Genomic DNA, 27067 nt, shown 5'->3' with positions numbered 1-27067 from the left:
AAATGAGGATAGTTTTTAGTTCATGTTTTCTAAGAGTGCAGTTGAAAATTGATCTCGTGATGGACTTTTAGTTCGGAAAATCTGTTTTGTTTTTCAAAGTCGAGCCACAAGAACAAATAATGCGCGCGATAAAATATCGCACACAGCGCTCATAGTATTAATTTAACAACAAAATTATAAATCGCGCGTTCCATAAAATCGAACCCGGATCCAAATACTGCATCCTTGAAAATGGTACAATTCTAACTACGTATTAGTCAAAACTTAATTTTCTACCGGTTTCTACTCAATACTACAGGACTTATGTTTAAACTTTTCTGTTCTTGTTTCTTAACGCCTCAAAACTATCTTAATTCCATCCTCACGAACAAACCTACCTACTGGAACACCTAACACAGTATTGAAACAATTGAAATTCAGTTATTTGTTATCGTACATTTGATTATACTGTTCATATTGTTTACAGTTCAAGATAGGAGTATAACATTGGGAAGAATCAACAGCTAGGGAGTGAATATAATTAAAACATTCGTGATAAATTCAGAATAGAGAATCGTCTGTCACCTTCGATCTACATCAAATCTTTACGTTCTGCGTTCAAGCTTTAAACCGACCAACTACATTCTTTTTGAGCGTTTTTTTGTTAAAGATACAAGAGTAAAACATTAAGTCTTTTATCTGGTACTGTAAACCCCATTCTGACGACCTTATGATCGTGAGTGCTTCAATCAACAAGTCCTATTGAAATCAATGATGTGGTTAAAAGTCTAAACGTCGTCTTTATTCGGTAACAGGGCACGAGGGACTTTGTGGGCAGTGACGAGGTTTAACATTAGTTCGAGTCGTATTAACAGGGATTTGTTCAACTGAACCTTCGACCATTTAGTTGGGAGTTCTGAAATATTTTAAATGATCATAATGGTTATAACATGATTATCCTATTATGTGGTCATTAGCCAATCAAATGGTCATCGGGAGAACAAACTAGAACTGTCGTTTGAACAGATCATAAGAACTAATCGTTGTCAGTTGAGTAATAACAAGTCTGATTCTAGGCTAATGATAAGAAAGCTAGGTCTCGTGTCGTTCAAATCACCTGGTTCGGGAATGGGTCTATTGAAATCTGGTGAAGCTTGCTGGCACGAGACTTCTGCTTCTCTGAAGTTAGAACACTACGTTATTAACTTTTAAATGACTAACTCAAAGCTTATTATCTATAAATAGGGTCATTTACAAATAGATAACCAAACGTTAATGTTACACTAAAGTTTCTATATATTTTCTAGAAACTTCTATTGTGAAGCGATCTAATTTGACTTGACAAACATCATTACCAAAGCCTAGAAAATAACACTATCGAGCATGGAAATTGGAAAGTTCTGGTCCTTTCTGTACAGACCTTCATATTTAGAAAGGTGAGGCAGGGTTAGTTGGGATCTGGAATCTTCCTTCTTGTACATTTTCTTGTTCCCGTAGAGACCTTTAACAGCAGGTTTGGCTCCTCTGCCACCGAAATCGAAACTGCGAGTATTCCTAGGTTTTTTGTTACATGTAGAGAAATGAGTCGTTCCTATGGCAACGCTAGATTCTAAAACATGAGATAAGACCTTACTAACTTCATATCAATACGTTAATCATGATTATCAAAAATGCTGTCCGCTGACCAAGCCATGTTCAATTTTCAAATTATGTGGTAACTATGACAGCTGAGTCGAGCGGTCCAGTAAACATTGACAAGATTGTGGTAAAAGATTGTGAGGTGCTGAAAAAGGCTAACTTAGTCGGTGGGACCGGTTCTTGTTTAGATTCCGGTGAAGTAAGAGGGTTCTCGTCGTTTGAGACGACGCTCGTCTTGCTCTTGGGAGCGGGAGGGAGTGTTAGTGCTGCGTCACCATCCTCACCTCCAGTGCGTGAAACCTGGATTATTTTCTATGTGTTATTAGCATAAAGGTGCTTTAAATAAACTTAACTTGTAAAGTCGTAAGCCTAGGGGATCTCATAGTCGCCTCTGGTTAGGAATTTTTAAACGCCCCTCTTGTACATTACAAGGTGGATATCAGTCGACAACTCATTACATCTTAGCTGAACTATCGAACTTCCCATCTCCCAATGCTGTTGAGGGCCTTAGTTACACCAGAAAACTGATATACTTTTATCTAACCACCTCTGACCCCTTTCTCCCAAACATGTATTCCCGAGTGTTCGTTTACCTGGTATATATTTTCACAGTTCTCAGAGCGTTTGAGAGACGGTATGGCAGGCTCAGCACCGTAAGATTTTGACTGTTTTACCACAACTGATTTGTTAGGCGGATTGTTGTGTCTGCTGTCATCTTGTGATTTCCTTTTTTCTCGCATCGCCGCTGTATCCTGCGGGATTGAGTTAATTTATTTTTGAGAGAATTCAAAGATATTTCATAGAATAGAGATATGACAATTTGCCATTGACGCGAATGAAGAAGAAAAGATAAAACTACAAAGAAGTGCTGTACGACTGTTAAAGTTGATCTCGGACGATGAAGTGTCATTCACAAAACACAAAAAGTAAGATGCATGATCCATCCCAGACGCTCTTTTCTCTTATCTATTGTTGTGACCGACAATGGAGCGAAACTCCAGGAGAAAACACTACGGATATTTGTAGTGCTTGCGTGTATATCAGAGGTGGGGACAGAATAATGTGGCGTTCAGAAACAGAGAGAGAGAGATAGAGAAAGAGAGAGAGAGAGAGAGAAAGAGAGAGAGAGAGAGAGAGAGAGAGAGAGAGAGAGAGAGAGAGAGAATCATGTTAAAATACAAGTACATGCTTGTCAGTCCGACAATTTCAAGACAAGCACAGAACGCATTATATAGCTCCATCATACGCAGCGGTCCAGGGAAATGTGGTATCGAGCTCTTATCTCTGGCGAGGTCACTTGTGTTCTACCAAATACCCATTCAATTGCATTAAGGGAATTGTATTTAGTACACTGTACATACATCAAGCTAAAGTGAATCCTGTAGATGTAATGAATCAATCTTAACTCTGAGATTGTCTAAATAAACCAAGCCTAGTATGCGCCTAAGCTGATTGCTTTGTTCAGAACAGGTTCAGGATTATAATGAGTTCGTCATGGGTAGAGAATGAAAACCTACTGCTGTGATGTCTGTCTCACATAAAACCTATTCACAGTCAACACAGTCACAAAACTTGGGACAAAACAGGAGACAGATATTCTGTAATCAAGTTATTTTTAACTGGCAAACACAAAAAGATGACATGCGTGTTATAGCTAGACAAAGAAAGAGATAATAATAGATAATGAGATAATCAAAGACAGTGAGATGATTACAGATAATAAGATGAATGCTAATCAGGCATCACTCCAACTCAACACCAATGATTGAAGAATAAAGGGAAGATCAGAGGGAAGAAGTCCTAAATCAAAGGGACCTGAAACGTATTTTCAGACAATCCATACCTCCGAGTGTGAGTACGAAAAGGAACGACCGAATGCATGACTGGTTTTACTTTGCTTGGCAACATTGTGATCCTGAAATACTTGACATATTTAACACTAAAAAACATTTACATTTTACAACGCGCACACATTCATGATATTTGTAAGATCTGCTACGGTCTGCACATTATTACACACCTAACAGACTGTATGCGAGTACACTGTAATTTGGAACACCTTGGAGGAATATACAGCTAACACGTCATCTCATTTAAAACACTAAATGTGTACTGGTCACGTGTAATAAAGACCAGATCACGTGTGAGCACTGATCACAGTTTTTTAAAAGCCGTGCTTTACTCCCTTGACAACGTCAAATGGAGGGTGACGCTGCTTACAAGCGGACAAACATTGACAAAACACTGATTGCTGAATGCCTGTCTTCAGAGAAGGCCTCACTTTGCTGTGATCACGTGCCACTTATTTCAATTACCTTGGCTACCTTGGACTTTTTGGAGAATACAGCATTGCCCCCAAATTCCTTGTGTATTTTGGTCCTGAGCTCCAGTATGAAGCGGTGTCCGAAGTTGTCGTGGTTGAAGTAGGAGTGTGAGAGAAGTTGGGTACATGTTGGGCGGTCGTCTGCGTCCAGCATCAAACAATCCTGTTAAAATGTTTTGAGTTAAATGTTAGTTTTTAATGGACAGTTCCTAATAAGCAAGCGAGAAGGACTCCTAGGACGATATTTTGGATCAAAATCATCTGTATCACTGGGCCAGTTGGGGACCGAATCTTTAACAAGGATAATCAGTCTGCTAGAAATAGCACACCCAGCCACTGAGACCTAACTAACCACACCTACTGGAACCTGATAAGTTACGTTTGCTCATGTGTGATGGAGATAAATGGACAGAAGCGCTGTCACGAAACTCGTTCCAGACTTCATTTGGATCGACCTAGGCATGTAGTTCCTACTACCTAAGCAGGTAGGCAGGCAATTAATGCCTTATTAGCCTCACCTTTACTATACCAATTGAGTGGGAAGACAGTCCAGGAAGTCTCTTTTCGAGTGGGTCGACATGGTTCACTTCCGGCAACTTCATGCCCACAAATATTGGGTTCTTCATAAATATATCCTTATATCTTTGGCTCAGATTACCTGTTAAGAGAATGTTAAAATCTTGTGATTAATAAATTTGGACGTTGGGCATTAAGTTGTCATAATGCACTGGATCCTCCTACGCGATTGCGGAATAATTACACAAATCGTAACGAATAATTCAAAAACGTGGTTACTAAACGAAGATGACGTCACTTTACACTTTAGACTGACCCAGCCATGAGGTTATGTGATATAACTGATCAATATCCGAGTCACCAGGAAAGAGGGGGTTCCCTGTCAACATCTCAACAATCAGACAGCCTATAGCCCACAGGTCAACCGCTCTGAGGTGGGTTAGAGGTTTAGAGTTAGAAATTAGAGTCTAACGTCAGATATTAGACTTTAAGAGTAGAGATCACTCTTGTGAATCAGACCAGAGTGAAAAGGTTAGAGATATTTTCAGTTTAGATACAGCTACCCTTCCCCACGCCATAGCTGATAATCATTTTGGAAATATCATAGTAATAGAGCTATAACTTTTTATCAGTACTACTAAAGTCTCCCAGAGCACTGAGTAGACATTGCTAAGTCCGAGTAAATCTGAGCTTTTTATTTGCTATTGCTGGGATTAGAATCAGCAAGTCACATCTCCCTTGCCCCCTGGCCTGGTGTCCTCCATTCTTATCATATCAAGTTTCGTTCCATTACTTCTAAAACACATACTTTTCCAGACATAAACTAAATAATCGGATCTACTCTTAATTAAATCTCTTGAATCAAGACTTCTCAACTTGTCCACGCCTACATCAGTATCTGAAGTTAATAATAAAATCAATAACCTGGGTTCAGTCATTAAACAGCAAGCTCCAAGTCCAATAAGTCAGGACTAACCTAATAACGTTACTTAGCATTGGAAACCATGACGATGTAACTTGATATTTACGAGCACACAATAAATATTATGCTTACACATAACCCCATATTATATGATCATTACGGATTTTGTAAATTATAATTGTTGAGAATTCTTCGGTGCCCATTAGTTTCCGGCAGTATCGAGATAGCCCGACCACTGGTCCGCGGACCACTGTCCGCGGACCACTGTATAATAACAGTATCCCCTGAATCAAGCAGGGTTCACATCATCCCCTGAATCAAGCAGGGTTCACATCATCTTCTGCGTTTTCTGCAACAAGAGGCATGCTGGTATATCATGCGCTGCTCATGACCCTGTAGCATCTTCTGATGCCGGAGGTCTTGCTAACTCCTCTGCTCATGCTCCTCGTGTCCGCTCCAAATGTAACAAATTGCATCCAAGATACCATACATACCATTCATATGATCTGGTAACCAATCAACTATTCACAAACACCTGTTGCTTGATTCAGGGGATACTGTTATTATACAGTAATATGATCTGGTAGACAGTGGTCCGCGGACCAGTGGTCGGGCTATCTCGATACTGCCTAGTTTCCCACAACTGACTGCAAGGATGAGTGGAATTACTGGGAAATTAAATCTAATAATATGTGCTCTAACAAAGTTATTGCTACCCCAAATGTGCTCCCCACCCCCTGATCTCTACCCCAAATGTGCTCCCCACCCCCTGATCTCTACTCCAAATGGGCTCCCCACCCCCTGATCTCTACTCCAAATGTGCTCCCCACCCCCTGATCTCTACCCCAAATGGGCTCCCCACCCCCTGATCTCTACCCCAAATGTGCTCCCCACCCCCTGATCTCTACCCCAAATGTGCTCCCCACCCCCTGATCTCTACTCCAAATGGGCTCCCCACCCCCTGATCTCTACTCCAAATGTGCTCCCCACCCCCTGATCTCTACCCCAAATGGGCTCCCCACCCCCTGATCTCTACCCCAAATGTGCTCCCCACCCCCTGATCTCTACTCCAAATGGGCTCCCCACCCCCTGATCTCTACCCCAAATGTGCTCCCCACCCCCTGATCTCTACCCCAAATGTGCTCCCCTCCCCCTGATCTCTACCCCAAATGGGCTCCCCACCCCCTGATCTCTACCCCAAATGGGCTCCTCACCCCCTGATCTCTACTCCAAATGTGCTCCCCACCCCTGATCTCTACCCCAAATGTGCTACCCACCCCCTGATCTCTACTCCAAATGGGCTCCCCACCCCCTGATCTCTACTCCAAATGTGCTCCCCACCCCCTGATCTCTACCCCAAATGGGCTCCCCACCCCCTGATCTCTACCCCAAATGTGCTCCCCACCCCCTGATCTCTACTCCAAATGGGCTCCCCACCCCCTGATCTCTACCCCAAATGTGCTCCCCACCCCCTGATCTCTACCCCAAATGTGCTCCCCTCCCCCTGATCTCTACCCCAAATGGGCTCCCCACCCCCTGATCTCTACCCCAAATGGGCTCCTCACCCCCTGATCTCTACTCCAAATGTGCTCCCCACCCCCTGATCTCTACCCCAAATGTGCTCCCCACCCCCTGATCTCTACCCCAAAAGTGCTCCCCACCCCCTGATCTCTACCCCAAATGTGCTCCCCACCCCCTGATCTCTTCCCCGAATGTGCTCCCCACCCTTGATCTCTACTCCAAATGTGCCCCCCACCCCCTGATGTCTACTCTAAATGTGCTCCCCTCCCCCTGATCTCTACTCTAATGTGCTCCCCACCCCTGATATCTTCCCCAAATGGGGCTCCCCAACCCCCTGATCTATACTCCAAATGTGCTCCCCAACCCCTGATCTCTACCCCAAATGGGCTCCCCACCCCTGATCTCTACCCCAAATGGGCTCCCCACCCCCTGATCTCTACTCCAAATGTGCTCCCCACCCCCTGATCTCTACCCCAAATGGGCTCCCCACCCCCTGATCTCTACCCCAAATGTGCTCCCCATCCCCTGATCTCTACTCCAAATGTGCTCCCCACCCCCTGATCTCTACTCCAAATGGGCTCCCCACCCCCTGATCTCTACTCCAAATGGGCTCCCCACCCCCCTGATCTCTACTCCAAATGTGCTCCCCACCCCCCTGATCTCTACCCCAAATGGCTCCCCACCCCTGATCTCTACTCCAAATGTGCTCCCTCCCCCTGATCTCTACTCCAAATGGGCTCCCCACCCCCTGATCTCTACTCCAAATGGGCTCGCCCCCACTCCATGTGCTCCTGATCTCGACCCCAAATGGGGCTCCCCACCCCCTGATCTCTACCCCAAACGTTGCTCCACCCCCTGATCTCTACCCAAATGGGCTCCCCACCCCCTGATCTCTTCCCCGAATGGGTGCCCCACTCCCTGATCTCTACCGCCAAATGTGCTCCCTCCCCCATGATCTCTACTCTAAATGGGCTCCCCCTCCCCTGAGCTCTACTCTAAATGTGGACTCCCCTCCCTGATAGCTCTATGGCTCACGCCTGTTCTGAGATCGTCCAAATGTGGGCTCCCCAACCCCTGAGTCTCTACCCCAAATGGGCTCCCCACTCCCTGATCTCTACTCAAACTGGGCTCCCACCCCCTGATCTCTACTCCAAATGTTGCTCCCCACCCCCTGATCTCTACCCCAAATGGGCTCCCCACCCCCTGATCTCTACCCCAAATGTGCTCCCCACCCCCTGATCTCTACTCCAAATGGGCTCCCCCACCCCCTGATCTCTACCCCAAATGTTGCTCCCCACCCCCTTGATCTCTACCCCAAATGTGCTCCCCTCCCCCTGATCTCTACCCCAAATGGGGCTCCCTCCCCACCCCCTGATCTCTACCCCAAATGGGCTCCTCACCACCCCCTGATCTCTACTCCAAATGTGCTCCCCCCACCCCCTGATCTCTACCCCCAAATGTGCTCCCCACCCCCTGATCTCTACCCCAAAAGTGCTCCCCACCCCCTGATCTCTACCCCCAAATGTGCTCCCCACCCCCTGATCTCTTCCCCGAATGTGTTCCCCACCCCCCTGATCTCTACTCCAAATGTGCCCCCCACCCCCCTGATGTCCTACTCTAAATGTGCTCCCCCTCCCCCTGATCTCTACTCCAAATGTGCTCCCCACCCCCTGATCTCTACCCAAATGTGCTCCCCCACCCCCTGATCCTCTACCCCAAATGTGCTCCCCACCCCTGATCTCTACCCCAAATGGGCTCCCCACCCCCTGATCTCTACTCCAAATGGGCCTCCCACCCCCTGATCTCTACTCCAAATGTGCTCCCCACCCCCCTGATCTCTACCCCAAATGTGCTCCCCACCCCCTGATCTCTACCCCAAATGTGCTCCCCACCCCCTGATCTCTACCTCCAAATGGGCTCCCCACCCCCCTGATCTCTACCCCAAATGTGCTCCCCACCCCCTGATCTCTACCCCAAATGTGCTCCCCCTCCCCCTGATCTCTACCCCAAATGGGCTCCCCTCCCCCTGATCTCTACCCAAATGGGCTCCTCCACCCCCTGATCTCTACTCCAAAGTGCTCCCCACCCCCTGATCTCTACCCAAATGTGCTCCCCACCCCCTGATCTCTACCCCAAATGGGCCTCCCCACCCCCTGATCTTCTACCCCAAATGGGTCCCCCACCCCCTGATCTCTACCCAAATGTGCTCCCCACCCCCTGATCTCTACTCCAAATGCTCCCCACCCCTGATCTCTACCCCCAAATGTCGTGCTCTCCCCAAGGCTCCTCCCATGATCTCTAAGGGCTCCCACTGACTCTAGCAAATGGGCTCCCTCACCCCTGGATCTCTACTCCAAATGTGCTCCAACCCCTGATCTCTACCCCAAATGTTGCTCCCCACCCCCTGATCTTACCCCAAATGTGCTCCCCACCCCCTGATCTCTACCCCAAATTGTGCTCCCCACCCCCTGATCTCTACCCCGAATGTGCTCCCCACCCCCTGATCTCTACCCAATGAGCTCCCCACAACCCTGATGCTCTACCCTCTACAATGTGCCTACCCATCCCCCTGATCTCTACTCCTAAATGTGCTCCCCTACCCCCCTTGATCTCTACCCCCAAATGAGAGCCTCCTCCACCCTCTGATCTCTACTACCAAATCGTGCCTCCCCACTCCACCCTGATCCTCTACCCCTAATTGTGCTCCCCACCCTCTGATCTCTACCCACAAGTCGCTCCCCCACCCTCTTGCCTTTCCTACCCCAAATGTGCCCTCCCTACCCCTGATCTCTTTCTCCGTAATGTGCCACTCCCACACCCCCATTCGATCTCTTACTCCAATGTGCCCCCCTACCCCCTGATGTCTACTCTAAATAGTGCTCCCCCTCCCCCTTGATCTCTAGCTCTAAATGCTGCCTATCCCCTAACCCCCTGAATATCTGTCTCCCAAGATGCGCTCCCAAGCCCCCTGACCCCCCCTCTATACTCCAAATGTGCTACCCAACCCTTGATCTCTTACCCAAATGCGGCCATCCCCACCCTGATACTCATCCCCAAATGGGCCTCCCATCCCCATCCATCTCTACTCTCAAATGTGCTCCCCACCCCCTGATCTCTACCCCAAATGGGCTCCCCACCCCCTGATCTCTACTCCAAATGTGCTCCCACCCCCTGTAATTCTACTCCAAATGTGGCTCCCCACCCCTGATATCTCCCCAAAATGGGCTCCCCCAACCCCCTGATCTCTACCCCAAATGTGCTCCCCACCCCCTGATCTCTACCCCAAATGGCTCCCCACCCCCTGATCTCTACCCCAAATGGCTCCCCACCCCCTGATCTCTACCCCAAATGTTGCTCCCCACCCCCTGATCTCTACCCCAAATGGGCTCCCCACCCCCTGATCTCTACCCCAAATGTGCTCTCCCACCCCCTGATCTCTACTCCAATGTGCTCCCCACCCCTGGATCTCTTACCCCAAATGTGCTCCCCACCCCCTTGATCGTCTACTCCAAATGTGCTCCCCACCCCCCTGATCTCTACCCCAAATGTGCTCCCCCACCCCTGATCTCTACCCCAAATGGGCTCCCCACCCCCTGATCTCTACTCCAAATGTGCTCCCCCACCCCCTGATCTCTTACCCCAAATGGGCTCCCCACCCCCTGATACTCTACCCCAAATGGGCTCCCCACCCCCTGATCCACTACTCCATATGTGCTCCCCACGCCCCTGAACTCTACCCAAAATGGCTCCCCACCCCCTGATCTCTCATCCCCAAATGTCTCCCCATCCCCTGGATCTCTACTCCAATGTTCTCTCCTCCACCCCCGATCTCTACTCCAAATGGCTCCCCACCCCTGATCTCTACTCCAAATGGCTTCCCCACCCCCTGAACTCTACTCCAAATGTGCTCCCCACCCCCTGATTCTCAACCCCAAAGGGCTCTCCCACCCCCCTGATCTCCTACCCAAAATGTGCTCCCCACCACCTGATCTCTACTCCAAATGGGCACCCCACCCCTTGATCTCTACTCCAAATGTGCTCCCCACCCCCTGATCTTCTACTCCAAATGGGCCTCCCCCACCCCCTGATCTCTACACCAAATGTGCTCCTACCCACCCCCTGATCTCTACTCCAAATGGCTCCCCACCCCCTGATCTCTACCCCAAATGTGCTCCCCACCCCCTGATCCTCCCCCCCCCCCCACCCCCCCCCCCAAATGGGCTCCCCACCCCTGATCTCTACCCCAAATGGCTCTCACCCCCCACCCCCTGATCTCTACCCCAAATGGGCTCCCCCACCCCCCTGATCTCTACCACCAAATGTGCTCCCCCACCCCCTGATCTCTACTCCAAATGGGCCCTCCCCAACCCCCTGATCTCTACCCAAATGTGCTCCCCCACCCCTGATCTCTACCCCAAATGTGCTCCCACCCCCTGAACTCTACCCCAAATGGGCCCTCCCCACCCCCTGATCTCTCTACACCAAATGGGGCTCCCCACCCCCTGAGCATCTACTCCAAATGTGCTCCCCACCCCCTGATCTCTACCCCAAATGGTGCCCTGCCCCCACCCCCACTTGAATCTCTTATCCCCAAAGGTGCTCCCCACCTCCTGATCTTCTATTCCAAATGGGCTCCCCACATCCCCCTGAAATCTCCCTACTCCAAATGCTGCTCCCCACCCTCCTTGATCTCTACCCCATATGCGCTCGCACCCTCATGATCGATACCAAATGTGCCTCCCCACCCCTGTTCTCCTACATCAAATGCGGCCATACCCCACCCCCTTCTCGATATCTACCCCAGAGTGTGCCTACCCCAACCCCTGAATCCTATACCCTTCTAAACTTGTGCTCCCTCCCCACTGAGCTCTACCCAAATGGCTCCCACCCCCATGCATCTTTCCTACCCCCAAATGTGTGCCTCCTCACCCCCTGATACTCTACTCCAATTGTGCGTCCCCTCCTCACTGATTTCTCTACCCAAATGATGCCCCAACCCCCTGGATCTCTACTCCAAATGGGCCTCCCCACCCCCTGATCTCTACTCCAAATCAAACGGTGCTCCCCTGACCCCTGATTCTCAGTATCACCCCAAATGGGCTCCCATACACCTATATAGTTCTCTCACCAAATGTGACACTCCGCCAACCAATGCATTCGTCTACTCCATATGGGCCCGCCCAGCTCTCCTGTTCTATACCCAAATGTGCTCCCCACCCCACTGATCTCTTACCCCTAATATGTGACCGCCCTTCCCCTCCCTGAATTTGTTCTCTACCCCAAAGAGGCTCCCACCCCTGAATCTCTCATACCCCTAATGGGCTCCTCACCCCTGATCTCTACTCCAAATGTGCTCCCCACCCCCTGGATCTACTACCCTCAAATGTGCCTCCCACCCCTGCATCCTTCTACCCAAAAATGTGCTCCCACCCTTGATCTGTACCCAATTGTGCTCCCCACCCTCCTGATCTCTTTCCCCGAATGTGTTCCTTCCACCCCCCTGATCTCTACTCCAAATGTGCCCACCCACCCCCTGATGTCTACTCTAAATGTGCTCTCCCTCCCCCCTGATCTCTACTCTAAATGTGCTCCCCACCCCTGATATCTTCCCCAAATGGGCTCCCCAACCCCTGATCTATACTCCAAATGTGCTCCCCAACCCCTGATCTCTACCCCAAATGGGCTCCCCACCCCCTGATCTCTACCCCAAATGGGCTCCCCACCCCCTGATCTCTACTCCAAATGTGCTCCCCACCCCCTGATCTCTACCCCAAATGGGCTCCCCACCCCTGATCTCTACCCCAAATGTGCTCCCCATCCCCTGATCTCTACTCCAAATGTGCTCCCCACCCCCTGATCTCTACCCCAAATGGGCTCCCCACCCCCTGATCTCTACTCCAAATGGCTCCCCACCCCCTGATCTCTACCTCCAAATGTGCTCCCCACCCCCCTGATCTCTACCCCAAATGGCTCCCCACCCCCTGATCTCTACTCCAAATGTGCTCCCCACCCCCTGATCTCTACTCCAAATGGCGCTCCCCACCCTGATCTCTACCCAAATGTGCCTCCCCACCCCCTGTTCTATACCCAATGTGCTCCCTCTCCCCTCTAGATCCTTACCAAATGGCCCCTCCACCCTGATCTTCATAATCAACCCAAATGAGGCTCCTCACCCCCTGATCTCTACTCGCAAGGTGCCTCCCCCCCCACCAAGCCTCTCTGATCTCTACCCAAATGATAGCCCTCCCCACCCCTATCTCTACCCAAAATAGTGTTCCCCACCCCATAGATCTCTATCCCCACATGTGCTTCCCCCCCCTGATCTATTACTCCCAAATGAGATCCCACCCTAGTCTCTACCCAAATGTGCTCCCCACCCCTGATACTTCTACCCCAAATGTGCTCCCTCTTTCCCCTAGATCTCCTAACCCCAAATGGGCTCCCCACCCAATGATCTCTCACCCCAAATGGGCTCACTCTACCCTGATCTCTACCAAATGGGCTCCCCACCCCTTAGATCTTCTTCGATACCCAATCGTGCCCCTCCCCACCCCCTGATCTCTACTCCCAAATGTGCTCCCCACCCCCTGATCTCTACCCCCAAATGTGCTCCCCACCCCCTGATCTCTACTCCCAAATGTGCTCCCACCCCCCTGATCTCTACTCCAAATGTGCTCCCCCCCCCCTGATATCTACCCTCAATGGCTCCCAACCCCTGATCTCTACTCCAAATGTGCTCACCACCCTGATCTCTACTCCCCAAATGGGCTCCCCACCCCCTGATCTCTACTCCCAAATGTGCTCCCACCCCATGATCTCTACCCCAAAGTGCTCCCCACCCCCTGATCTCTACCAAATGGGGTCCCACCCCTGATCCTACTCCAATGCTCCCACCCCCTGATCTCTAACCCAAATGGGGCCCTCCCCTCACCCCGCTGAATCTCTACCCCAACAAATGTGCTCCCCACCCCTGATCTACTCCCCAAATAGTGCTCCCCAACCCACTGATCTCTACCCCAAAAGTGCTCCCCACCCCTGATCTCTACTCCCAAATCGTGCCTCCCCACCCCCTGATCTCTACCCCAATGGCTCCCCACCCCTTTCGGATTACTCTACTCCAAATGCGGCCTCCCACCCCTGATCAACTACTCCAATGTGCCCTCCCACCCCCTGATCTCCTTACCCCAATGGGTCCCACCCCTGGAGTACACCCCAAATGTGCCTCCCCAAACCCTGATCTCTACTCAAATGATGCCTCCCTCACCCCTGAATCTCTACCCACATGGGTCCACCCCCTGATTTCATCCACCTTGGGACACCTCTTGATCTCTACTCCAATTGTGCCTCCCACCCTGATCTCACCCCAACAACACACACCCCCCCCCCCCCCCCCCCCCCCCCCCCCCCCCCCCCCCCCCCCCACCATGGCTCCCACCCTGCATTCATGATCTCTACCCCAAATGTGCCTCCACCACCCCCCTGATCTCATACTCCAAATAGGGCCTTCCCACCCCAGCTGCATCTAATACCACAATGTGCTCCCCACCCCCTGCATCTCTACCCCAAATGTGCCCCTCCCCTCACCCCTGATATTATACCCAAAATGCGGACCTCCCCCTCCCCCTGCTTACATCTCCCTACCCCAATATGGGCTCTCGCACCCCTTGATCTCTACTCCAAATGTGCCCCTCCCCACCCCTGAATCACTACCCCAATGTTGCTCCCCCAACCCCCCTGTATCTCTAAAACCCAAATAAGTCGCTCCCCCCCCCTTGATCTTTCTACCCCAAATGTGCTCCCACTTCCCTGATTCTCTCTCCGAATGTGCTCCCCACCCCCTGCATATCTACTACTCAAATGTATCGCCCCACCCCCTGATGTCTTACTCTAAATGTGCTCCCCTCCCCTGATCTGTACTCTAAATGCCTAGCCTCCCCACCCTGATATCCTTCCCCAAACTGAGCGCTCCCCAACCCCCTGATCTATACTCCAAATGTGCCTCCCCTACCCTTGATCTCTACCCCAAATGGCGCTCCCCACCCCATGGATCCTCCTACCCCCAATATTGGGCTCAACCCACCCCTGATCCCTCTACTCAAATGTAGCTACTCCCCACCCTGATCTCCATACCCAAATGGGCTCCCCACCATGTTCTTTACCCAAAATGTGCCCCCTCCCAACCTGATTCCCTCAAATGTCGCTCCCCACCCATGATCTCTACCCCAAAAATGTAGCTCCCCCCCCCCCTGATTCTACTCCAAATAGTTCGCTCCCTCATCCCCTGTGAGCTCTTACCCCAATGGGCTCCACACCCCCCTGATCATGCTTACTCAAAATGTGCTCCCACCCCTTTAGATCTCCTACTCTAAATGTGCTCCCAACCCCCCTGATCTACTACTACTAAATGGGCCTCCCCCACCCCCATGTTTACAATCTCCGTTTACTCCAAATGTGCTCCCACCCCCCTGACTCTCTACCCCAAATGCGGCCTCCCCACCCCTGCCTCTAACCCAAATGTGCTCCACACCCCCTGATCTTACTCAAATGGAGCTCCCCACCCCCTGATCTTCTACCCCAAATGGCTCCCCCACCCCTGATCCTCTACTCCAAATGGGCCTCCCCACCCCCTTGATCTCTACTCCAAATGTGCTCCCCACCCCCTGATCCTCTACCCCAAATGGGCTCCCCACCCATGATCTCTACCCAAATGTGCACCCCACCCCTGATGATCCCTACTACATAAATGCTGCCCTCCCCTCCCCCCATGCATATTCTTTGTTCTACTCTAACATGTGCTCCCCACCCCTGGCTATCTTCCCAAAAGGGGGGGGTCTGCCCCCACCCTGATCTATACTCCAAAAGTGCCCTCCCCCAACCCCTGATCTCTACCCCAAATGGGCTCCCCCACCCCATGATCCTCTACCCAAAAGGGCCTCCCCCACCCCTGATCTGCTACTCCAAATGTGCCTCCCCACCCCATGATCTCTAACCCCAAATAGGGCCTCCCCACCCCATGATCTCTAACCCCAATGTGCCCTCCCCACCCCCCCCCCCCCCCCCCCTGATCTCCACTATACTCCAAATGTAGCCTCCTCCCACCCCCTTGGATCTCTACCCCAAATGGGCTCCCACCCCCTGATCCTACCCCACAATGTGACTCCCCACCCCCCTGATAACCTCTACTCCAAATGCATGCTCCACACCCCCTCTAGGTCTCTAGCCCAAATAGGGCTCCCCACCCTCGCCACCCCCTGATCTCTACCTCCAATGTAGCTCCCACATCCCCCTGATCTCTACTCTAATTTTTAATGCCTGCCCCTCCCCACCCCCTGAGCTCTACCCCAAATGTGCCCCATTCACCCCCTGATCTCTACAAATCTAAATGGCGTCCCCACCCCCCTCGATCTCTACTCCAAATGTGCTCCCACCCTGAATCTCTACCCAAATAGGGCCCTCCCCACCCCTGGATCTCCCTACTACCCTCTAATGTGCTCCCCCCCACCCTGTTCTCCTACTCCAAATGACTGCCTCCCCAACCCCTTACTCTCCTCACAAAATTCCTCTCAAAAATAATTTTTCTTAAAAAAACAATTTTTTTATTTAAATTTTTTTAAAACACCACTTTTTAACTTTTTTTCTTTATATAAAAAAAATTACTAAACATAAACAAAACAAAAACACAAATGCTCCTCCAACCCCCTTCGATCTCCTACCCAAATGGGACCTCCCATCCCCTAGATCTCATCATCTCCAAGATGTGCTCCCCACCCCCTGATCTCATACCCCCAAATGCCGGCCTCCCACCCCCTGACTCTCTACCCTCAAATGTGCTCCCACCCCCTGATCTATATCTCCAATTTGTGCACCGCCCCCCCCCCCCCCCCACGCTCCCCAACCCTGATCTCTACCCAAATGTGCCTCCCCACCCCTTGGCATCGTATATCCAAATTGTGCCCTCCCCACCCCCCTGATCTCTACCCCAAATGGGCGTCCCCTACCCCCTGATCTTACATCACATGTAGCTTACCTCCCACCCCCTGATCTCCTACTCTATATGTGCCCTCCCACCCCCTGATCTTACTACTCTAAATGGCTCCCACACCCCCTCGATCCTTTGTACTCCAAATGTAGCTCCCATCCCCTCTTGATCTGTACCCCCATAAATGGGCCCTCCCCACCCCTGATCTCGATACCAAATGCTGCTCCCACCCCCTGCATCCTCATTACTTCCAAATGGCTGCTCCCACCCCCTTGATCTCTACCCAAATGTTGCTCCCCCCCACTATACCTGATCTAACTACTCAAAGACTGGGCCTACCCCACCCCTGATCTCTCTCCAAATGTGCCTCCCACCCTGATCTAGCTCACCCCAAATGGCTCCCCATCCCCCTGATCTCCTACTCAAATGTTACGCCCCCACCCTGCCATGTCCTAGCTCTAAATGTGCTTACACCCTCTCCCCTCGATCTTACAAAATTATTATCTAAATGTGCTCCCACCCTTGATTATCTTCCCCGAAATGGCGCCTCCCCAACCCTCATGATTCTATTACTCCAAATGTCTGCTCCCCACCCTGTTCTCTACCCTCAAAATGGGCTCCCCACCGCCCCCTTGGATCTCCCTAACCACACATAATCGGGCTCCCCACCCCCCTGATCTCTACTCCAAATGTGCTCCCCACCCCCTGATCTCTACCCCAAATGGGCTCCCCACCCCCTGATCTCTACCCCAAATGTGCTCCCCACCCCCCTGATCTCTACACCAAATGAGCTCCCCACCCCCCTGATCTCTACCCCAAATGGGCTCCCCACCCCCTGATCTCTACCCCAAATGTGCTCCCCACCCCCTGATCTCTACTCCAAATGTGCTCCCCACCCCCTGATCTCTACCCCAAATGGGCTCCCACCCCCTGATCTCTACTCCAAATGTGCCTCCCCACCCCCTGATCTCTACTCTAAATGTGCTCCCCACCCCCTGATCTCTACCCCAAATGTGCTCCCCACCCCCTGATCTCTACTCTAAATGGGCTCCCAACCCCCTGATCTCTACTCCAAATGTGCTCCCCACCCCCTGACTCTACCCCCAAATGGGCTCCCCCCCCCCTGATCTCTACCCCAAATGATGCTCCCCACCCCCTGATCTCTACTCCAAATGGGCTCCCCCACCCCCTGATCTCTACCCCAAATGTGCTCCCCACCCCCTGATCTCTACTCCAAATGGGCTCCCCCCCCCTGATCTCTACTCCAAATGTGCTCCCCACCCCCTGATCTCTACCCCAAATGGGCTCCGCACCCCCTGATCTCTACCCCAAATGTGCTCCCCCACCCCCTGATCTCTACTCCAAATGGGCTCCCCACCCCCTGATCTCTACCCCAAATGTGCTCCCCACCCCCCTGATCTCCTACCCCAAATGTGCTCCCCCTCCCCCTGATCTCTACCCCAAATGGGCTCCCCACCCCCTGATCTCTACCCAAATGGGCTCCTCACCCCCCTGATCTCTACTCCAAATGTGCTCCCCACCCCCCTGATCTCTACCCCAAATGTGCTCCCCACCCCCTGATCTCTACTCCAAATGGGCTCCCCACCCCTGATCTCTACTCCAAATGTGCTCCCCCACCCCTGATCTCTACCCCCAAATGGGCTCCCCACCCCCTGATCTCTACCCCAAATGTGCTCCCCACCCCTGATCTCTACTCCAAATGGGCCTCCCCACCCCCTGATCTCTACCCCAAATGTGCTCCCCACCCCCTGATCCTCTACCCCAAATGTGCTCCCCCTCCCCCTGATCTCTACCCCAAATGGGCTCCCCCACCCCCTGATCTCTACCCCAAATGGGCTCCTCACCCCCTGATCTCTACTCCAAATGTGCTCCCCACCCCCTGATCTCTACCCCAAATGTGCTCCCCACCCCCTGATCTCTACCCCCAAAAGTGCTCCCCACCCCCTGATCTCTACCCCAAATGTGCTCCCCACCCCCTGATCTCTTCCCCGAATGTGCTCCCCACCCCCTGATCTCTACTCCAAATGTGCCCCCCACCCCCTGATGTCTACTCTAAATGTGCTCCCCCTCCCCCTGATCTCTACTCTAATGTGCTCCCCCACCCCCTGATATCTTCCCCAAATGGGCTCCCCCAACCCCTGATCTATACTCCAAATGTGCTCCCCAACCCCTGATCTCTACCCCAAATGGGCTCCCCACCCCCTGATCTCTACCCCAAATGGGCTCCCCACCCCCTGATCTCTACTCCAAATGTGCCTCCCCACCCCCTGATCTCTACCCCCAAATGGGCTCCCCACCCCCTGATCTCTACCCCAAATGTGCTCCCCCATCCCCTGATCTCTACTCCAAATGTGCTCCCCACCCCCTGATCTCTACCCCAAATGGGCTCCCAACCCCCCTGATCTCTACTCCAAATGGGCTCCCCACCCCCTGATCTCTACTCCAAATGTGCTCCCCCACCCCCTGATCTCTACCCCAAATGGGCTCCCCACCCCCTGATCTCTACCCCAAATGTGCTCCCCACCCCCTGATCTCTACTCCAAATGGGCTCCCCACCCCCTGATCTCTACCCCAAATGTGCTCCCCACCCCCTGATCTCTACCCCAAATGTGCTCCCCCTCCCCCTGATCTCTACCCCAAATGGGCTCCCCCACCCCCTGATCTCTACCCCAAATGGGCTCCTCACCCCTGATCTCTACTCCAAATGTGCTCCCACCCCCCTGATCTCTACCCCAAATGTGCTCCCCACCCCCTGATCTCTACCCCAAAAGTGCTCCCCACCCCCCTGATCTCTACCCCAAATGTGCTCCCCACCCCCTGATCTCTTCCCCGAATGTGTTCCCCACCCCCTGATCTCTACTCCAAATGTGCCCCCCACCCCCTGATGTCTACTCTAAATGTGCTCCCCTCCCCTGATCTCTACTCTAAATGTGCTCCCCACCCCTGATATCTTCCCCAAATGGGCTCCCCAACCCCTGATCTATACTCCAAATGTGCTCCCCAACCCCTGATCTCTACCCCAAATGGGCTCCCCACCCCCTGATCTCTACCCCAAATGGGCTCCCCACCCCCTGATCCTCTACTCCAAATGTGCTCCCCACCCCCCTGATCTCTACCCCAAATGGGCTCCCCACCCCCTGATCTCTACCCCAAATGTGCTCCCCACCCCCTGATCTCTACTCCAAATGTGCTCCCCACCCCCTGATCTCTACCCCAAATGGGCTCCCCACCCCCTGATCTCTACCCCAAATGTGCTCCCCACCCCCTGATCTCTACTCCAAATGTGCTCCCCACCCCCCTGATCTCTACCCCAAATGGGCTCCCCACCCCCCTGATCTCTACTACAAATGTGCTCCCCACCCCCTGATCTCTACTCTAAATGTGCTCCCACCCCCTGATCTCTACCCCAAATGTGCTCCCCACCCCCTGATCTCTACTCTAAATGTGCTCCCCACCCCCTGATCTCTACCCCAAATGTGCTCCCCTCCCCCTGATCTCTACTCTAAATGTGCTCCCCACCCCCTGATCTCTACTCTAAATGTGCTCCCCACCCCCTGATCTCTACCCCAAATGTGCTCCCCTCCCCCTGATCTCTACCCCAAATGTGCTCCCCTCCCCCTGATCTCTACTCCAAATGGGCTCCCCACCCCCTGATGTCTACTCTTAATGTGCTCCCCACCCCCTGATCTCTACCCCAAATGGGCTCCCCACCCCCTGATCTCTACTCTAAATGTGCTCCCCTCCCCCTGATCTCTACCCCAAATGGGCTCCCCACCCCCTGATCTCTACCCCAAATGTGCTCCCACCCCATGATCTCTACCCCAAATGTGCTCCCCTCCCCCTGATCTCTACCCCAAATGGGCTCCCCACCCCCTGATCTCTACCCCAAATGGGCTCCTCACCCCCTGATCTCTACTCCAAATGTGCTCCCCACCCCCTGATCTCTACCCCAAATGTGCTCCCCACCCCCTGATCTCTACCCCAAAAGTGCTCCCCACCCCCTGATCTCTACCCCAAATGTGCTCCCCACCCCCTGATCTCTTCCCCGAATGTGCTCCCCACCCCCTGATCTCTACTCCAAATGTGCCCCCCACCCCCCTGATGTCTACTCTAAATGTGCTCCCCTCCCCCTGATCTCTACTCTAAATGTGCTCCCCACCCCTGATATCTTCCCCAAATGGGCTCCCCAACCCCTGATCTATACTCCAAATGTGCTCCCCAACCCCTGATCTCTACCCCAAATGGGCTCCCCACCCCCTGATCTCTACCCAAATGGGCTCCCCACCCCCTGATCTCTACTCCAAATGTGCTCCCCACCCCCCTGATCTCTACCCCAAATGGGCTCCCCACCCCCTGATCTCTACCCCAAATGTGCTCCCCACCCCCTGATCTCTACTCCAAATGTGCTCCCCACCCCCTGATCTCTACCCCAAATGGGCTCCCCACCCCCTGATCTCTACCCCAAATGTGCTCCCCCACCCCCTGATCTCTACTCCAAATGTGCTCCCCACCCCCTGATCTCTACCCCAAATGGGCTCCCCACCCCCCCTGATCTCTACTCCAAATGTGCTCCCCACCCCCTGATCTCTACTCTAAATGTGCTCCCCACCCCCCTGATCTCTACCCCAAATGTGCTCCCCACCCCCTGATCTCTACTCTAAATGTGCTCCCCCACCCCCTGATCTCTACCCCAAATGTGCTCCCCTCCCCCTGAATCTCTACTCTAAATGTGCTCCTTACCCCCTGATCTCTACTCTAAATGTGCTCCCCCACCCCCTGATCTCTACCCCAAATGTGCTCCCCTCCCCCTGATCTCTACCCCAAATGTGCTCCCCTCCCCCTGATCTCTACTCCAAATGGGCTCCCCACCCCCTGATGTCTACTCTAAATGTGCTCCCCACCCCCTGATCTCTACCCCAAATGGGCTCCCCACCCCCTGATCTCTACTCTAAATGTGCTCCCTTCCCCCTGATCTCTACTCTAAATGGGCTCCCCCACCCCTGATCTCTACTCTAAATGTGCTCCCCTCCCCCTGATCTCTACTCTAAATGTGCTCCCCTCCCCTGATCTCTACTCTAAATGTGCTCCCCACCCCTGATATCTTCCCCAAATGGGCTCCCCACCCCTGATCTCTACTCCAAATGTGCTCCCCACCCCCTGATCTCTACCCCAAATGTGCTCCCCTCCCCCTGATCTCTACTCTAAATGTGCTCCCCACCCCCTGATATCTACTCCAAATGTGCTCCCCACCCCCTGATCTCTACCCCAAAAGTGCTCCCCACCCCTTGATCTCTAACCCAAATGGGCTCCCCTCCCCCTGATCTCTACTCCAAATGTGCTCCCCACCCCCTGATCTCTACTCCAAATGTGCTCCCCACCCCCTGATCTCTACCCCAAATGTGCTCCCCTCCCCCTGATCTCTACTCCAAATGGGCTCCCCACCCCCTGATGTCTACTCTTAATGTGCTCCCCACCCCCTGATCTCTACCCCAAATGGGCTCCCCACCCCCTGATCTCTACTCTAAATGTGCTCCCCTCCCCCTGATCTCTACCCCAAATGGGCTCCCCACCCCCTGATCTCTACCCCAAATGTGCTCCCCACCCCCTGATCTCTACCCCAAATGTGCTCCCCTCCCCCTGATCTCTACCCCAAATGGGCTCCCCACCCCCTGATCTCTACCCCAAATGGGCTCCTCACCCCCTGATCTCTACTCCAAATGTGCTCCCCACCCCCTGATCTCTACCCCAAATGTGCTCCCCACCCCCTGATCTCTACCCCAAAAGTGCTCCCCACCCCCTGATCTCTACCCCAAATGTGCTCCCCACCCCCTGATCTCTTCCCCGAATGTGCTCCCCACCCCCTGATCTCTACTCCAAATGTGCCCCCCCACCCCCTGATGTCTACTCTAAATGTGCTCCCCTCCCCCTGATCTCTACTCTAAATGTGCTCCCCACCCCTGATATCTTCCCCAAATGGGCTCCCAACCCCTGATCTATACTCCAAATGTGCTCCCCAACCCCTGATCTCTACCCCAAATGGGCTCCCCCACCCCCTGATCTCTACCCCAAATGGGCTCCCCACCCCCTGATCTCTACTCCAAATGTGCTCCCCACCCCCTGATCTCTACCCCACAATGGGCTCCCCACCCCCTGATCTCTACCCCAAATGCTCCCCACCCCCTGATCTCTACTCCAAATGTGCTCCCCACCCCCTGATCTCTACCCCCAAATGGGCTCCCCACCCCCTGATCTCTACCCCAAATGTGCTCCCCACCCCCTGATCTCTACTCCAAATGTGCTCCCCACCCCCTGATCTCTACCCCAAATGGGCTCCCCACCCCCTGATCTCTACTCCAAATGTGCTCCCCACCCCCTGATCTCTACTCTAAATGTGCTCCCCACCCCCTGATCTCTACCCCAAATGTGCTCCCCACCCCCTGATCTCTACTCTAAATGTGCTCCCCACCCCCTGATCTCTACCCCAAATGTGCTCCCCTCCCCCTGATCTCTACTCTAAATGTGCTCCTTACCCCCTGATCTCTACTCTAAATGTGCTCCCCACCCCCTGATCTCTACCCCAAATGTGCTCCCCTCCCCCTGATCTCTACCCCAAATGTGCTCCCCTCCCCCTGATCTCTACTCCAATGGGCTCCCCCACCCCCTGATGTCTACTCTAAATGTGCTCCCCACCCCCTGATCTCTACCCCAAATGGGCTCCCCACCCCCTGATCTCTACTCTAAATGTGCTCCCTTCCCCCTGATCTCTACTCTAAATGGGCTCCCCACCCCCTGATCTCTACTCTAAATGTGCTCCCCTCCCCTGATCTCTACTCTAAATGTGCTCCCCTCCCCCTGATCTCTACTCTAAATGTGCTCCCCACCCCTGATATCTTCCCCAAATGGGCTCCCCACCCCCTGATCTCTACTCCAAATGTGCTCCCCACCCCCTGATCTCTACCCCAAATGTGCTCCCCTCCCCCTGATCTCTACTCTAAATGTGCTCCCCACCCCCTGATATCTACTCCAAATGTGCTCCCCACCCCCTGATCTCTACCCCAAAAGTGCTCCCCACCCCTTGATCTCTAACCCAAATGGGCTCCCCTCCCCCTGATCTCTACTCCAAATGTGCTCCCCACCCCCTGATCTCTACTCCAAATGGGCTCCCCACCCCCTGATGTCTACTCTAAATGTGCTCCCCACCCCCTGATCTCTACCCAAAATGGGCTCCCCACCCCCTGATCTCTACTCTAAATGTGCTCCCCTCCCCTGATATCTTCCCCAAATGGGCTCCCCACCCCTGATCTCTACTCCAAATGTGCTCCCCACCCCCTGATCTCTACCCCAAATGTGCTCCCCTCCCCCTGATCTCTACTCTAAATGTGCTCCCCACCCCGGCCCTGATATCTTCCCCAAATGGGCTCCCCCACCCCCTGATCTCTACTCCAAATGTGCTCCCCACCCCCTGATCTCTACCCCAAATGTGCTCCCCTCCCCCTGATCTCTACTCTAAATGTGCTCCCCACCCCCTGATCTCTACTCCAAATGTGCTCCCCACCCCCTGATCTCTACCCCAAAAGTGCTCCCCACCCCCTGATCTCTACCCCAAATGGGCTCCCCACCCCCTGATGTCTACTCTAAATGTGCTCCCCTCCCCTGATCTCTACTCCAAATGTGCTCCCACCCCCTGATCTCTACCCCAAAAGTGCTCCCCACCCCCTGATCTCTAGCTCAAATGTGCTCCCCACCCCCCTGATCTCTACCCCAAATGTGCTCCCCACCCCCTGATCTCTACTCCAAATGTGCTCCCCACCCCCTGATCTCTACCCCAAATGGGCTCCCCACCCCCTGATCTCTACCCCAAATGTGCTCCCCACCCCCTGATCTCTACTCCAAATGTGCTCCCCACCCCCTGATCTCTACCCCAAATGTGCTCCCCACCCCCGGCCCTGATCTCTACTCCAAATGTGCTCCCCACCCCCTGATCTCTACCCCAAATGTGCTCCCCACCCCCTGATCTGTACCCCAAATGTGCTCCCCACCCCCTGATCTCTACCCCAAATGGGCTCCCCACCCCCTGATCTCTACTCCAAATTAAGTACTCACTTCCCGTAGTTGGCATCTCCTACAAGGAGTTCGGGAGCCCGATACCATCGCGTAGCCACGTAATCAGTGTACGTTTCACCCGGACCAGCTGAAATTACATGAACTTACAACTTCAGAGCAGGTTACAGGTATTTCAATCACATTATATATATAGGGTAGAACAGTTCAATTCGATTAAATGGAACTGGAGTATATTAGTAATACTGGAATTAAGATAAAGGGCACAGCCATCTTGATGTTACTCAGTTACGAAAATGTGAGACACGGACAGGTAATGTCTCCAGGGGAGCAGGTGGTTATTAAGGCAGACTTTTCGTAAAGTGTGCTTGACCAGGTGTACTGAGTTCAGCTCATCAGACGACCACTAACGACTTGTTACTAGCTAACACTTATTTAAAAGGATCAAATATATCTCCGTAACATGTAAAAACTTTGTAGGACTTACCTAATGTTCGAGCAAATCCAAAGTCACATAATTTAACGACTCCCATCTTCGAAACCAGAATGTTCTCCGGCTTTACGTCTCTATGAATTATCTGCAGAAAGTTAAATTGCTATTACTTTAAGCACATAAATATTAGTTCTTTATCACAGAAATAGTGTCTAGTTTACATATTCTGAAGGAACAATGCCTTTTGCAGTAGAATATTTTATTAACTTATGTAGGTACATCTGCGACCACCAATAGCACAATAAGCCATGCAGCATTTTCTTAATAACTTTAAGATTTGAAAATAGAATCTTCTTGGCAGTAATCGTCCCTCATGTACTCTCATTGCATCTTATCCATGTCAAAAATTATACTTGACATTTGTCATTTTGATATTCAAGCATGAAAAATAATATTTTATGGCGATCACTGCACATGAGAATTCTAATTGTTTACTGTGTGGACAAAGGTCGGTCACATTTCAGTCGTCTAGACGTGAATCCATGATATTACATTTGTACACGTGATTGTTGTTTAAATGTTTAAGATCACTGATTCTCATTAAGCAGTACGCAGGCACTGCTGGTAAATGGCATGGTTGACGTGTCGGCATGGTAATGTTATCATGTCTGTAACATATTATGTACAAAATTAAATTACAGGCCAAAATTCCACAAAGATTGCATTATCATAGTTATACAAACCACATGGGTTTTCTTTGGAAACACTGAATAAATCGGATTCACTATTTCTCGCCAGTCGGACTTATTCTAAAGAATTTAGACCGATGTTGCTTAACAGTGGTTGAAACTTACGTTGTGGTGATGACAGAACTCAATGGCTCTAAGAACTTGATAGGTTATTTTTCTAACAAGTTGCTCCTCCAGACCGTTTGGATACCTTTCCAAATCGTCAAGTACAGTGTGATCCACAAACTCGAATACAAGATACAACTTTTTCTTACGACGGAAGTACTCTATCAGATTTACTAGATTCTCGTGACGAAGAGCCTGAAATTAGATATGTTGGATTACTATGACCCCTCGTCTTTATGTTGCGATAAGCAACATAAAGACGAGTTTTTTTACCCGATTTCGATTAGAGGAAAAACAAAGATGTGAAAGAAGTCAAGATATTTTAAGTTATTACAGATGTAATCTGGTGGATTCGTGTAGTGTTAATGAGTCTCATGATTTGATAATTCCTTTCATTCAAATTTCTGATTGTTTCTGAATAGACTCAGTGAAGACAGATTGTAAATAAATAGCTGAATATCTATTTCCATTAGCATCTGTCTTCACTGAGTCTATTCAGAAACAATCAAACATTTGAATGAAAGAAATTATTATAGATGTGAATAAGTCAATTGACACAAGGAAAGTTCAGAACTCTGTCACCAATTCTGTATGTAGCTTTAACTGTACCTTGAGCATACGAATCTCACGAGTTGCAATCTTCTTCACAGTTTTATCATCGTCACTTTCGAGAAACTTCTTAATGGCTACAAGTTGACCTGTCTCCTTGTGCCGGCATTTCATAACCATCCCATAGGACCCTTCCCCGACCAATCCCAAATTCTCATACTTTTCCATCTATGTCATTGCCACGCATTTATAAAATCATCTTTAGCTACCT

At 51.7% G+C, this 27067-nt stretch overlaps 1 protein-coding gene across 6 annotated transcripts; it reads right to left on the bottom strand.

The window, feature by feature from the left end:
• Positions 1–255: 255 nt before the first annotated feature.
• LOC134814736 (cyclin-dependent kinase-like 4) lies at positions 256–27067 on the bottom strand. 6 transcript variants are annotated; one of them, XM_063822929.1, is made up of 13 exons: positions 26857–27067; positions 26248–26442; positions 25448–25538; positions 25003–25090; positions 4773–4885; positions 4459–4598; positions 3933–4103; positions 3461–3532; positions 2211–2369; positions 1778–1917; positions 1400–1521; positions 1097–1158; positions 256–895 (listed from the first exon to the last, which is right to left on the bottom strand). In XM_063822929.1, the coding sequence occupies exons 1-13, from the start codon at positions 27022–27024 to the stop codon at positions 863–865; spliced, it is 1554 nt and encodes a 517-aa protein (XP_063678999.1). In that variant the 5' UTR covers positions 27025–27067; the 3' UTR covers positions 256–862. The 6 variants fall into 6 exon arrangements, with proteins under 6 accessions (XP_063678999.1, XP_063678996.1, XP_063679001.1 ...); XM_063822926.1 differs by having other exon boundaries at positions 403–895; positions 1400–1533; XM_063822928.1 differs by having other exon boundaries at positions 418–895; positions 1400–1533; positions 3942–4103.

The sequence above is a fragment of the Bolinopsis microptera genome, chromosome 5 (assembly GCF_026151205.1).
Source record: "Bolinopsis microptera isolate Bmic1 chromosome 5, MBARI_Bmic_1.0, whole genome shotgun sequence".
In the NCBI taxonomy this organism is placed as follows: domain Eukaryota; kingdom Metazoa; phylum Ctenophora; class Tentaculata; order Lobata; family Bolinopsidae; genus Bolinopsis; species Bolinopsis microptera.
The sequence above is the reverse complement of the archived record's forward strand: the minus strand, read 5'-3'. Positions and strand labels throughout refer to the sequence as shown.

Coding starts and splice junctions, on each gene's coding strand:
- LOC134814736 (XM_063822926.1), bottom strand. CDS start 27,024: ATGGAAAAGTATGAGAATTTGGGATTGGTCGGGGAAGGGTCCTATGGG. Junction 26,443..26,856: donor GTGAGATTCGTATGCTCAAG/GTACAGTTAAAG, acceptor ATCTAATTTCAG/GCTCTTCGTCACGAGAATCT. Junction 1,159..1,399: donor TCACCTTTCTAAATATGAAG/GTCTGTACAGAA, acceptor TTCTAACTTCAG/AGAAGCAGAAGTCTCGTGCC.